Source organism: Bolinopsis microptera, chromosome 5 (assembly GCF_026151205.1).
Source record: "Bolinopsis microptera isolate Bmic1 chromosome 5, MBARI_Bmic_1.0, whole genome shotgun sequence".
NCBI lineage: Eukaryota > Metazoa > Ctenophora > Tentaculata > Lobata > Bolinopsidae > Bolinopsis > Bolinopsis microptera.
This window is the reverse complement of record NC_087076.1, coordinates 19622627-19637040: the sequence shown is the minus strand read 5'-3', so window position 1 is coordinate 19637040 and position 14414 is coordinate 19622627. Positions and strand designations below refer to the sequence as shown.

At 37.2% G+C, this 14414-nt stretch overlaps 2 protein-coding genes across 2 annotated transcripts in view; both read right to left on the bottom strand.

Moving 5' to 3' along the window:
* Positions 1-6338, bottom strand: part of LOC134815694 (metal-response element-binding transcription factor 2-like) — a 106870-nt gene extending 100532 nt beyond the window's left edge. Inside the window, exons 1-6 of the mRNA XM_063824272.1 lie at positions 6222-6338; positions 5805-5929; positions 5411-5510; positions 5081-5214; positions 4806-4919; positions 4386-4592 (exon numbers count right to left, since the gene is read on the bottom strand). Coding sequence (XP_063680342.1) covers positions 4386-4592; positions 4806-4919; positions 5081-5214; positions 5411-5510; positions 5805-5929; positions 6222-6333 — 792 coding nt within the window. The 5' untranslated portion in view covers positions 6334-6338. The remainder of the gene's footprint in view (positions 1-4385; positions 4593-4805; positions 4920-5080; positions 5215-5410; positions 5511-5804; positions 5930-6221) is intronic.
* Positions 6339-6858: 520 nt separating this feature from the next.
* On the bottom strand, positions 6859-8735 carry LOC134815531 (zinc finger protein OZF-like; the record flags this gene model as incomplete). Its single annotated transcript, XM_063824071.1, has 1 exon — positions 6859-8735. A coding segment is annotated over one exon (1410 nt), but the record flags the coding sequence as incomplete, so codon positions are not given.
* Between the last annotated feature and the right edge of the window lie 5679 nt (positions 8736-14414).

Genomic DNA, 14414 nt, shown 5'->3' with positions numbered 1-14414 from the left:
TTGCTCTTGTTATTGGGACTAAGTTTATCGTTTGGTAAATGATGACACTTTATGTCGTATTATTGCTTGGCTTAATAAATGTAGCCGGATCGCGTGAAGAAGCAGAAAACCATGATCATGTAGAAGGTGAGTCAGGGTCTATATTATTATTTTCTTATTATAGTTGTTGGATTGACAATTGGTAATTGGTTGGTAACAGCCCTGTTTTCTGTAATTCAGGGAAAGTCTTCCGGTTAAAAACTCATACTGAGTAGGTAAGAGGGAATCATAATTAATCAATAAAAGAGCACAAATGCAATGAAAAATTGTCAACTAAATTAAATTTAGGTTTACGCAGATTTATAACCAGAACAGGCCATAATATATAATATTCAGGCCATAATGATATATAATAATATTCTCTGTTTTTGCAGAGAATATTATATCTTTATTATTTCAATAATCTTTGAAAATGTTTTCAGGCGTTAAAATTGTTGAAGTTAACGGCTTTTTAAAGCAGAGGACACCAGATGATCACTTCCAATGCTGGGGCTCAAACACGACTTACTCGATCAAACATTATTCTTATGGCACCTGCCTTAGCCAGGAATACTCTAATCCATGCACCCATGACCCATACTTTTATCAAGCCTGTGGTTCTGTCCACCGAGAGTGTCAGAACCAGTACCTGTTTGGAGGAAACACGTTGTGTGGGCTACATGTGTGTACTTACCGCTCTTCTGGAACTGATAAAATTCATTCCATCAGTGGGAAATCAGTTTCCTGGTACTTTGATTGTAATGGACATGATAACTGTTTCAATACAGATAACCCAGGATTTGACGAGAGGTTTTGCGATACTGCCGATTCAAACCATAAATGTGTCAAATCTGGTAAAATGATTCCAGATAAGAAAAGATGTGATGGAACAGTGGACTGCTTGCCAGATTTTGCAGATGATGAGGTAAACTGTAATCACGAATACGGAATGGACTGCTTCTCAAGAAGCTATCCTAGTATCAAAATTTGGCTTCCACCAACATTTATCTGCGACAGAAATGAAGGTCGAGACTTTCGATGTAAGATGACATTGACGAAGCAGGTTGTGATAAAACGGTCGGGTGGTGTCAATGGAGGCGAGGCAGATTGGATCATGAAAATTCCGGGGAATTGTCGAGTAGATTTTTGGTGGCAAGTCAGATGTGCAGCCCAAATATCTCGCCCCTTGTGTCGCCCTGTATAGACGGCAGAGATCAACTAAACTGTACCAGTGCCACACATGCTTTGACGTGTAAAGTAGACGGTTACCAAACATCAATAACAAAACTTGGTCTATGTAGGGGCTTCCCAATCTGTGACGATGGCTTGGATGAGCTTTGTGGAGAGGCTGAAATAGATTGTACCACCCACAAACACACGCTCTGCGATGACATCAGTGACTGTCCACACAGGGGTGACGAATTGCAGACTATTTGTGATAATCTTGTTAAAGAGAACGTTACATGTGTCCGAACTGTTAACTACGGTGAAGCTGTCCCCAAAAGGATTCCAGCTGACTGGTTGTGCGATGGAGTTGTTGACTGTCGAAATGGGATAGACGAGGAAATATCGCACTGGAAGCAATGTGGGAGTCCGTGGACAAAGCTGAGATGTATAGAAAAAGAAAATCAGTGTGAGGAATTATATAGATGTGACCGCGGAAACAATAATACAAAATTGATTGACTTAAGGCATCTATGTGATGCTGTTTCATCTTGTGAAAATGAAGAAAGAGTCTGCGAAAAATCACGATCACGGGAGTCGGAAGATGTTCCCTCTGCATCCGTAGCTCCAGTAAGGAAATCTATTGGAACGAAACTTCTCGTCCAGTGCCTGCCTGGTTTATTTGATCTAACACGGATTTCAGGGTACGACTGTGCATTGAAGAATTCAATTTTTTCCCCAAAGGTTACGGACTTCTTTATGAGAAGTTAAATTTTCCCAGTAAGTTAATTTCGGGGAGTTCATGCCTCTTTTTGTACGGCGAGCAATACGTTTACATGAGTTGTATGGACCAGTGTCCAAATCAGGTTGTGTCCTGTCCACTTAAACCGTTGTCGCATTCCTCCTGTTTAAATATTCGTCACAGGATATTTACCGTTTCCAAAGACAATACCTTCTTGGTCATGGTCAAGAGAAAATCCGAGTTTGGTTTCAGTGAACGAAAGACTGTTTCCCTGTGACAACGGTATGTGTGTATCGCTCGATAGAGTTTGTAACTTAGCAAACGATTGCGGAGACAACTCTGACGAAATCCACTGCAAGAACCATTACACGTGCGCCAGTGGAGAGCTCATACCGATTTCTAAAAAGTGCGACGGTGAGATCCACTGTAGAGACGCATCAGATGAATGTGTTGACTGTGGTCTTCGTATCATCCCAACTTTGGGACTTCGTGTTTTTGCTTGGGCTGCAGGTTTGACTGCCATGACAGTAAATGGTATAGTGATAGCACTGAATATACGGGATTTGGAGGCATGTAAATCTGGCACAGCGTTCATCAGCAATTCCTTGCTTACAGTTATTGCGGTTGGAGATTTCTTGATAGGAATTTATTTGTTTTCGATTGCTGTCATAGACATGAGGTATAAAGATAGTTTCTGTCGTGAGAGATATGAGTGGTTAATCAGTAAGGGCTGTTCCTCACTGGGAGTTTTAAATACCATCGGAATGCAGCTGTCACTGTTTGCGATGACAGTTTTGAGTGTGTTTAGAGCTGTTGTTGTCCAGAGAAGGAGGCCATCAGTAGGGGTCACAAGGCAGGACTACTTGACATCTTCAATAATTATTGGTTCAGTGCTCATCATATCCATCTTAATATCAACAATACCTCTGTTCACGATATTTGAGGATTTTTTTCTGAATGGCCTATACTATGGAACTTCCAATCCACTATTCGTGGGTGTTCCAGATAAGTTGAAACACATGGATATACTGGAAGCTTACTATGGCAGGTTTCGTTCACCTTCAAGTAAATCGAGGGTGAAATTAAACTGGAAAACTATCAGGGATTTGATAGGAGAAATGTTTACAGCGGATCATGGCGGTATTACAGGGAGGAACTGGGGGTTTTATGGAAATGCTCCAGTTTGTGTGTTCAAATTCTTTGTCAAGCACAATGATCCTCAGCTAGCCTACTCGTGGGGGTTGCTTGGAATAAATTTCATCTGTTTCGCTGTTATAGCCGGTTGTTACACTCTCGTTAATTTCATTTCAGCCAAATCATCGCATATTTCGAGTTCAAAAGGTAAAGATAAAACCAGAAAATTACAGAGGAAGATTGCTATGATAATTGCGACAGATTTTGCATGCTGGGTCCCTTTCATAACCATTGCGCTGCTTCATTACTTGGAAATCGTAGATGGGACTGATCTTTATCTATTTTGTTCCACAATTCTACTTCCCATCAACTGTATCCTAAACCCACTCCTCTATCAAAACAATATTGTGGACTGGATATCTCACGGGACAGCAGCATTGAGTAACATTTTGTGTCAGTGCAAAATTTCCCGCAGATTTTCTAATGCAGTTAATCCAACGTTGGCATCGTTTTTTGAGGCATTCAACATCAGAGGGGAGGCAGCGGCCGTTGAGACAGTAGATGAAATAGAACTTCAAACTCAAAGAATATCAGAATCTGAAAATTCCGATTAAGTTATAATCAGGTGGAGATCTATTTAGAATTCAGACAATTATAGCAATTAGGTAGTCTTTACAACATTGACAGTTTTGTATACATTCATACAATATATCTATTTGCTTTGGTATTATTTTGGAATTTTGACAGAGTAAACCTCCAATGATGTATCATAACACGCTAATTGATTTGTCAGCGACAGTTGAACAGTGAACTAACTATCATATTAATTGTTCGACTCTTCAGACAAGATTTTATTTATATTCATCAAATTAAAGATCAACAGATCAACATTACCTGTATTGCCTTCTAGCCAGGTAATTACTAATTAATTGGTAATTTAGGCTGTATTTAGGAGTATTATACAGTAGTTCAACTACAGGGCCAGGGTGAGTTTAAAATAATGTTTGGATTTAAAAAAATTATAAATATTTTTATGGAGGGGCATATTATTTTGAAAGATGAGCTGCTATCAATTCACAAACGCAACGTTATTATTTTCATTCTGATTCTCATTTGATCCTATCTCATAATTTGGTTGATTTATGGCAACATTCCAAGACGTTTGAAAATTTTGGACCTGATTTTTTGACGATTTTTAGAAGGCTGTCAATGACCTAAATATAATGCAAATTTCAACTCACCCTGTATTATAATACAGGTATAATTGGTAATTTAGAAGAAATCACTAAATCAAATAAGTGCATCTAAAAATTGTAATTTTACACACCTGTATCCATGAGCGAACAGTAGATCGTGTGGAGGGTCCCAGACAAAGCAGTGCCATACAGGCTAAAGTAGAAAGAGTATACTGCGGCTCCTCTGCTGAACCACCACTGACAGTCACGTGACCAGTCTTGGTTCGTTCACATCTCGCACAAAACCAGTCTTCGTCAAGGCACAGAATGTCTTCGGTTATTACTGGCTTGTGACACTTCTGAATTTGAAAAAAAAAACATTATGTTCAATTATATGCGCATGGAATGCAAAATAATCAATGCAGTTTGTGTGTAAACACTAAATTCCAATAACAAAATGTGACAGAGCATCTTGGTTTCAGTCATTCCCCATATCGTGGGGCAAATGTCCCAATTATGTAATTAAATATTTAACACCTTCGTCATAGTGTGGTTTTTATAAAACCACTTGCCTGATGATACCCAGAGTTGCAGCAGTCACAAAGAACAATTTCGTTGGGAGGCTCTGATGAACCAGACTTACACACAGTACACATTACTTCATGCTCGAATTCGTCAAACACGTCCTGTCACAATATTAATGGTATATATAACAAGCTGTTCGTTGAGAAATGAGAATGTAAAAATATACTAAAATAGGTCAATACCTACTACTACGATATTATAATAGAGCTAAATTTCACCGATATTAATTACAATTCCACTCAAGCACTGAAAAATCTGTGACCTTGCAATCCAGAACAGCCGTGTTGAAGTTGTCAAGCTCAACATAGCACAATCTGCCTTGTCTGGAGAGCACATAGCCTTTGTACAACAGTCCGTTACTCCAACGAATCAGAACTGGCTTCTCGTGCTTGAACTCTGTGGAAAATTAAAACTTTTCAAATTAAAACTTTTCAAAAATGAATACTATTGTATTATGTAAGATATAACTCTGAAGTCTGAATATCTTCGAATCAAGAAATCTGAAAGAAATGGCTCATCAGAAAATAGCAAAAGTTAAAGTTAAGAAAATCTGAGGGCATTGCAGTCAATAGTATATCCCAGGAGTACTAACGCTTTTTGCAACAGAAAGGACAGGTCTTGACAGCAGAGCTTACTAAACTTAAGATGACAGTGCTTTTTTGGTTGTAGTTGATCTCATATTTCGCGGTTAACTAGAAAAGGCTTGAAAAAGTAACTTTATAATTATCATATTATTATTATTATGATAATTAAATGAGTAATGCTTGGAAAATTAAAAATCAATGCATGCTTATTGCTAACTTTAATAACGTTTAATTGCATGCGTTGTCCCAAGAACTCCTACCCAAACTTAGTACAGGATTCAGTATGGGTTAAGCAACGCAATCATTCACTTTTTATGCTCATTTGACCAAAAGTTGAGTAATTAATGCATCTACCTCCCTTTCTATTAATTATCCTAAATAAGTTATTTATAAATGAATTACATTGGTGATGGTATCCTTTACTGATAAGCACTTCTTTCCAATCCTGTGACATGAGTGTATCGTATTTAACAACCTGTCCATGGGAATTGCAATTTTGTTTTCCTTCACATTACACAGCTCCAGCTCTGAAATTAAAACTTTGTGAGGTTATGTAGCATGTATCACAGTTGACTCGGGGGGGGGGGATAGACCCACCCACCTGCACCCCCTTTACTAACTGTTTTTTGTTGATAATACGTAAGACAGCCACCCCTTTGCGGTACTAACTAAAAATTAACTGTTTCTTGGTATATAAAATAAGATACCCACCCAGAAATTGCTTTAAACAGCTCATTTAATGTAAACAATTAAACAAAGAGTGTCATGATTCATGTAAACAAAGAGTATCATGTAAACTAAGAGTATCATGTAATGTACCACTGGTTGTTATGGGGGCAGGTTTTGGCTTCTTTTTACAGGTGTTTCCATGAAGGGTTAAGTTGTAATGATTACCACACTGCCTGCCACAATGGTCGCAGCCAAATGCCATCCTATAATCCTATTGTAGGGAAAATTTAGTACTTAAAACTGTTTCAGTGTATACCTACGACTCACAATTCACATGGACACAACGTTTCAAAAGGTCATTATATTAGTGGTAATGATATGCACTGAAACATTTTGGTACTACACAACACATGACGCATGAAGTACAAGTGAGGTACTAACTCAGTCATAGTCTAGTGTACTGTGCGACTTAGCATTATAGTAAAACAACGTAAAATGGGAAAATTTCTCAGAAAGTTTACATCTTTTTTTTAATATAATTTATTAATGGTCGAATATTATATCCTTGGGCCTTGGCGACTCATAAATAGCACTATTATATATATAATTACTGCCAATATAAATAATAATTCAAATAATAATTTAATATACAGTGCTGATTTACAGATTTATATGATAACGTTGTTAAACCTTTGTGCAGAGTCGGTTCGCTTCTAGGCCCGGTTTGCTTTCACTGTTCAGTTTTCATATTGTACATTCAATTTTATACTTATTGGAGTCACGTGAACCAAACCTGCACACAAGTCAAACATAGTTACAATAACATAATATTAATATGGTAACAAATTAAATACAAAACATTATGTTCAATCAAGTTAAATATAAAAGTGGTGAGATTAGGGCTGTTATAAAATACTAATATGTTTTCGTGCAATTTTAGGTCAATTCGCTGAAAATTTGAACAAAACATGAAACTCAAATTGCCAATTGCCTTTAACAATGAGCCACATTGTGGGGCCCACATCCATTATATTATTGTTGTGCAGTTTAATAATGTAAAAGAAACCCCTAAAAATCACTAAAATGTTTATTATATAAACTGTTAGCTAGTAGTTTATTATTTCAAATTTAGCTAATTGATCTTCAAACCTCATCTACTAATTACACCAGCCGTAATATTGAGGCTAGGCTGGAACTTGCAAAGAAAAATCATACTAAAACATGGGATCTTTGTACTTGACCTTGATTAGTTGATTATTTTGAGTGTACTTTCTTGATGTGGGCACCAATCTTATCCGATCTGTTAGCCTTGAAATCACATAAATCGCAACAGTAAGGGGTTTCTCCTGTATGGATCATCATATGACGACGAAGAACACGTTTGTGAGCAGTTTTAAAATCACAGGAAGAACATTCGTGGGGCTGTGTTTCAGAATGAACCACTGCATGTGCGATAAGGTTAGAGGATGTATTAAAGGCCAAGTCACATTTGTCACATTTATACTCTCGCTTTTGAGTGTGAAACCGCATGTGTGTTGCAATTGAGCTTTGACTTGCTGCCTTATAATCACATTTGGAACAGGTGAAAGGCTTTTCGTTGGTGTGCTTTGCACGGAAATGGCTGTCTAGGGCTCCCTTTTGTGTAGCAGCATAGTCACACATAGTACAGCTATATGGTTTTTCACCTGTGTGAGTTCTTCTATGCTTTTTAAGGTACGACTTCTCTGTAAATCTTTGGTCACAAAAATCACATTTAAATGGCTTTTCTCTGGTGTGTACAGCCCTGATATGAGCTGTTAGATTACCTAATTGTGCTGTTGCGAAATCGCATTGGTCACACTGATGCGGCTTTTCATTTGTATGTGTGAGCATGTGCATTGTCAAACACTTCTTTGTCTTTGATGCATAATCACATTCCGTGCACACAAAAGGACGGTCATCAAAATGAGTAGCACGATGTCGTGTGAGGGTGTTAGATTGCTTGGCAGCATAACTACATAGGTCACATTTGTAGGGCCTTTCATCTGTGTGAATCTGTCTTATATGATTTTCTAGATATTTTCTCAAATGAGTCCTATACTTGCAAAAACAGCAGACCAGGTTACGGGTACGTTTTCCGTGAGTTAATTCATGGCTTTTCAAAAGACGAGCATTTTTGGCTTTGTGATCGCACTTACTACACTCAATTAAAGTTCGCTCACCATGTGTTAACATGTGCTTTGCTAAAGTAGACTTTGAGTTCGACTTATAATCACACTCGTCACATGCATGATTTCTTTCAGCATGAACTAACATGTGCTGAATAAGTCCACTTTTGGCAACAGTTTTAAAACTACACAATTTGCAAGCAAAAGGACGTTCACCAGAGTGTTTGAGTCGATAGTGATTAGTTAATTCACATTTTGTGAAGGTTGCCACCTCACAGTCTTGACACTGAAATGGACGCTCACCAGTGTGTATTCTACGAATATGCATCCTGAGATGACCAGCAAAAGCTGCAGAGTAATCACAATACTCACAGGGAAAGGGCTTTAATCCAGAGTGTGTTCGTTCATGGCTTTTCAAATGACTTGACGTTTTACATCTGTACTCACATAGATCACACCGAGTAGGGCTTTCCAATCTTCCTCTTGGATTTTGGCATAGATCTAACTGACCTTCATAATATGTTGATTAGTATTTATTAACATGGATTACATAAAAATCGATTGAAGAGAAATGGGTCATAGATTGATAACAAGAAAGCATTATGAGTCAGTTTGTACAAAAGTCGTAAAAAATTCGTACAGTTCGGCACCTTTTTTCAGTTCGGGATTAGTTCGGGAAAAATTCGCCTCATAAATTTTCGAAAAGCTAATTCCAAAAATCCTATAATTTGAAATATGAGGGGTTTAAGTTTTGTGTTTTGACCAATAATACAAATTGTATAACTGAGATGCTAAATTGTATAACTGAGATGCTAAATTAATTTTTTGAGACTTTACTACATTTTTGATGAGAATTTTTGACATTCTCAAACTAACCATTGATATTCTCAGATTATGTGACTGATTAAATGCTGAAGATAAAAGAAATATATTCATTTTGCTAAGATTATGTTTGCGTTTCATTGCTCAACAGCTGTTCGAAGGATCAAATTTAAGATTGTATAACTGAAGCATTAGTAAGCATGAAAATCACTTCTCAACTTTATTAAGGAAATCAATGCACATGTAATAAGTCACATCAACTTTGCTATCATTATCACCTAAACTTGTAGTGTCCGACTCAGAAATCTGATTTAACAGCTTGAGGTTTGAATTTTTCGGACTGAAGTGATTAAAAAACAAAACTTTTTTCTTAAAATTCGGTAAAAATTCCTCGACAGCTTTTTAAAATTTGTACAGTGCGCACTGACCAACTATGGATCCACATGATAAAGCATGATTTACCAAGTACAAGCCGACAACGGTCCCTAAAACTTGTCCACACTGTCTCATGGAAGAGGAGACAATGAACCACTTTATTGGTCAGTGCCCGAAATGGTCTTACCAGCGAGGAGGATACTTTGACTCCTTCTACCTCAGTGTGACAGATATAGTGGACAAGTTTTTTTTTTTTTTGAAAATTCAATTAATTATCATATATATACAAATCAAGCGTTACATTTCAGCCATGCAAAATTACAATAACATATTTTAATATTCTAATTGAAAAATGGTGCTGCAATATAAGTTACTTAATGTCTGGCCGGATGACAACTAACTAAAAGAAAAAATAAACTTGATTACATAATAATTAATTCGGCTGAACCAACACATAGCAAAAGCCACATTAACGTTGGGGCCGTCTACCAAATTTGAATGACATACAATAACAAGAAATCAAACATATCATAAATAATTATATATGGATTTTGTTCATTACAATTCCGTCACAACTGATAGAAGAAAAAAGAAGGACAAGCAGATAGGAAATTGGACGGACAGAATTGTAACCAACAAAAACACATTTCTGAGACTAGTCTGGCCAGACTGTATCGGCAGCCCAGAGGTGCTTGATCAGATTGACCTTAAAAGTATAAATCCGCTCTGACTGCCGGATACATACTGGTAGACTATTCCATTTCAGCATAAATCTATGAAAGAAGCTATTTCGGAAGGCATCCGAGCAGGGTACAGTGGTACTCATGTAAGTTGAAGTATCCGACATATCAATTATTTGAGCATTGTGCCTAGTGTATCGGGTGCCCTCTGGACGGCATAGGACTATATAAGTAGAAAGCGAAACTGGGATTATGCTATTCACTATTTTATAGAAGGTCATAAGATCGTTATAAATAAATCCACATGATAAAGAATGATTTACCAAGTACAAGCCGACAACGGTCCCTAAAACTTGTCCACACTGTCTCATGGAAGAGGAGACAATGAACCACTTTATTGGTCAGTGCCCGAAATGGTCTTACCAGCGAGGAGGATACTTTGACTCCTTCTACCTCACTGTGACAGATATAGTGGACAAGTTCTCATTACCAAGGATCATCGGCTTCATACAAGCAACAAAACCTGTTACCAAATGTGGAGAGGACAAGGCTTAACCTTGCTTTCTTCACAGATTAACTTTACCGGGGTAAGCACAGGGCTTCAATGCTCTATCTTATAGTGGTTTTGATCTATTCCTTAGTAGTAAAGACCACTGCCCCCTACGAAGAAGAAGATTTACCGCACAATTTGAGGGAAAATTGAATTGCATTCAATTATAAAATTTTGCAACATGAATGAAAGTTTAATGATTAAAATAAATAATTTATTTTCTATACGTATACACAAATTTATATTAAAATATATTATGTTATTATGATGTGTTCAGAGTTACATTCTAATGGGCTGTATCTTCGGTTGTGATCAATATTTTTTGATGCAATAAAAACAAATACTAATAATAAGAAGTAAAACGAAGTATTTTAGTAAAACAAAGTATTTTATTTATTAGCAGTGCAATCAATTCATATGATATAATTATAAGAATATAATAGTATGTCACACCTATTTAACTGTTACGTTCGAGTAGTCGTGCCATGGCTAAATTTAACTAGGACCAGTGGTGTCGATTAACATTCAAAAGGTGATTCTAAGTGACACAAATGGAAAAAATAATAAGATGAAAGCACTTGTCACAAAGGAGTATATCAGAAGAGTCAAAAAGGTGTTAAAATCCCAGCTTCATGGTAGGAATAGTATACAAGCAATTAACACCTGGGCTGTACCTGTGATAAGATATGGAGCTGGAATTCTTTCTTGGAACGCTGGAGAAATCAAAGCCTTGGACGGCAAGACCCGGAAACTAATGAGGATAAATGGAGCTCATCATCCCCAAGGAGATAGTAAAACAAATTTTTAAAACAAATTTTATTTTATACCCACAATCAATTCATATTTAGTTCAAATATTTAAAGTCAAAATAACCATTTCACATAAGTGGTTATATTATAATAAAATAATTTGTGATAAATTAATACAAAATATACACAATTTTTACCTAATGCAACACTGGTTCAGCGCGCGGCTGATCGAAAAAGTTTGATTTGATTTACTAACTACAGTGTACAGCGTACATGAAAAAATTACTTACTGAATCTTTTAATACTAGACACATTTTAATTCAGATGTTGTTCAATGAGTTAGCCACAAAAATGTTCAAATTATGTAGGAGGGTAAAGGACACAATTGCTAGTAGTGCTTCTTTGTGCCCGTGATCGATCGGCTATACGTCAGCCGTCAACTTGGTGGCCGTGGGCTTCATAGTATAGAGGAAGTCGTAAAGAGAGAGGAGAATGCACTCACCACCTATGTGATGAAGAGTAGAGACCCGGAACTGATTGCCCTGAAGGACTACTTTGTCAAAGACAAGATCCCACGAAAAGTTACCGGCTGGTGGTGGTACTAGAGTTGGTTTAATTTAAACAGACGGCTTGACCTCGCGCGCGACAACAAGCATTCGATTTGCACGCGTGGCGTATTCCAATGTTCAGGCAGCTACCACGTGACACAATTCAGCCAACCAGAGTACAGGAATCCGCAAAGTTAAAGTTGCAAACTTTTGATCGGCCCGAAAGGGGACTTTTCTGGAGATTTTGATATAACTCAACAATTACGTTGTCTTGAATTTTCCTCCTGGAGAGGTAACGTTCCTTTTAAAAGAGAAACATGTTACAAAAAACCGGAAGTCTCCAACTCTTTTACTTTCAAAGTTAAGCCCCATCCGGTCAGGGTTCCTGGGATACTCTTAGGTGAAGAGATAGACAAAGATACTGACCGAACACAACAAAGTAGCTGCCGCATTTACAGGCAACTGGTTTCTTGATCTTGTGCCAGCCGTTTTAGTCGAGTACTGTCTCATTTCTGGTCTCAGAACATGCAAAACAAAAATGTTGTTATGCCAACGTAAGATTATTTGTGTCACGTTGTACATTGTAACCCCCTGTAATTGCACGAGGTGAATTGTGGCGAAAGCGACAATGACAAAGCCGCGCACTCATGCGACGTGCACGCGGCAGGGTTACAACGTGAAGGAAAACAAATTTTAGGAAAACAAATTTAAATTTTGGTATTTATTAATAACAATCAAAACATATCATATCATAAAAATAAAGCCGCGCGTTGGTTGACTGCCTCAGTAAGGTGAATAATATAAGCTCGAAGGTGCCCTGCGCATTTACAGAACCTCATGCGGCGATCACATGATCATGAGGACCTGTGAGCGCCAAATTTAATTTAAAGTTTTTAGAAATCATACATCACTACGAGTTACTCATGCTTGCTTTTTTAATTTTTATAGGAGTGTAGATTGTCAGGTATTTCATTCATTCATACTTAGTCGGTTTAAATCTGTTATATTTATGTTTAGAACTCACTATTGTTTAAACTATGAAAGCAGAACGTAGGTAATGGACAATATACCGACGACAATACCAAGGACCCGAGTGCCACAATGACTTTTCCGGATCCGTTTTTACCGAGGGCTTATCCACCAGTTACTCATGCTGCATGTATAGTCTTACTGGGCCGCGCTCAGCCTGTCATTCCGCCTAATCTCTATTCGTTGTTTACCAACATTAAAGCCTGGGGTCCTCAGGTAAGTATAGTCTGATAATATTTATTTGTTTTATTCTATAACAAGCATTCTGTAAATTGGAGTGTCGTATTTATTATAAAAGAGCCAGCCAACCTCCGCATTATAATCTTTTGTGTGCCAAGTTGGTTTATAAAATCTTATCATATAATAAAATTGATCCAATAATCTTAGATGAACGGTATATATATCATAGCTCATCGTTATTAAAATCCGAATGGATGAATTAATCAAGTAATGGTCCCTTTCAACACAACTAAACAACAAACAAATGCTTGCTCACCAGTGGTGACGCAATCGTAGGGGCATGCAGTTATTTCGGATAACTCTCACGCACCCCGACGACAGCGTCGAAAAATAATCAAATTATGCATTTGCGCCATACTGGACACATTTTATATTTAATATTCTACAGTTTGTAGAAATTAGTGTTATCTACTGAAACAAAGCATTATATTAAACTATATAATTGTTTATGAAATTTAAACATTTAGAATACAAGTAAGTTAATAAAAAAATTTAAAATAACTTTCACTTTTGATCTTAAATGTTAATTATTATTTTAAATCGAATTCATTAGTTTAGGCTCGGCGCGCCGTCATTAAATCAAATCAAATCAAAATATAATGACACAAACATCATTATATCACACAACATCAAAAATATATCTACTAAAGTTTTAAAATTATCTTTAAATATTGGCCTAAACAACCAAATTAAAATAAGTCAAATTTACATACTTTCCACTACTATATAAGTTGATAAAGCGTTTTTTAGCAACATTAGGATTACAAACAAGATATTCATTTAATTGTGCTTCTCTTTATTAGTAGCATAATTTAATCCCTCTTAATCTTTCCTCGACGTCGGATTGATTACTGGAGCAGTAATTGAAGATGCAAAGCCAAGACGTTCCCCAATACCAAGCGGTGGGTTACTGGGCCGCGCTCAGCCTGTCATTCCGCCAAATTATTATGTTAATGAACATGTTAATGAACATAATAGCCTGGGGTCCTCAGGTAAGCGGTGGGCAGTTGTAGCGCAATGCGTTACTGTGCCGCGCCGCGCACTCAATGAGGCTTCTCACAGCGATCGGCGAGATGCGCTACTGTGCCGCGCCGAGCTGCCATGAATTGACATCGTCAATTAAGTGGGCAGGAAATCAAGCTCCAGCTGACTTTCAGAGCAGTAGCCCCACTAGCGGACAAAATGAAAGTCTTGTTAAGACAA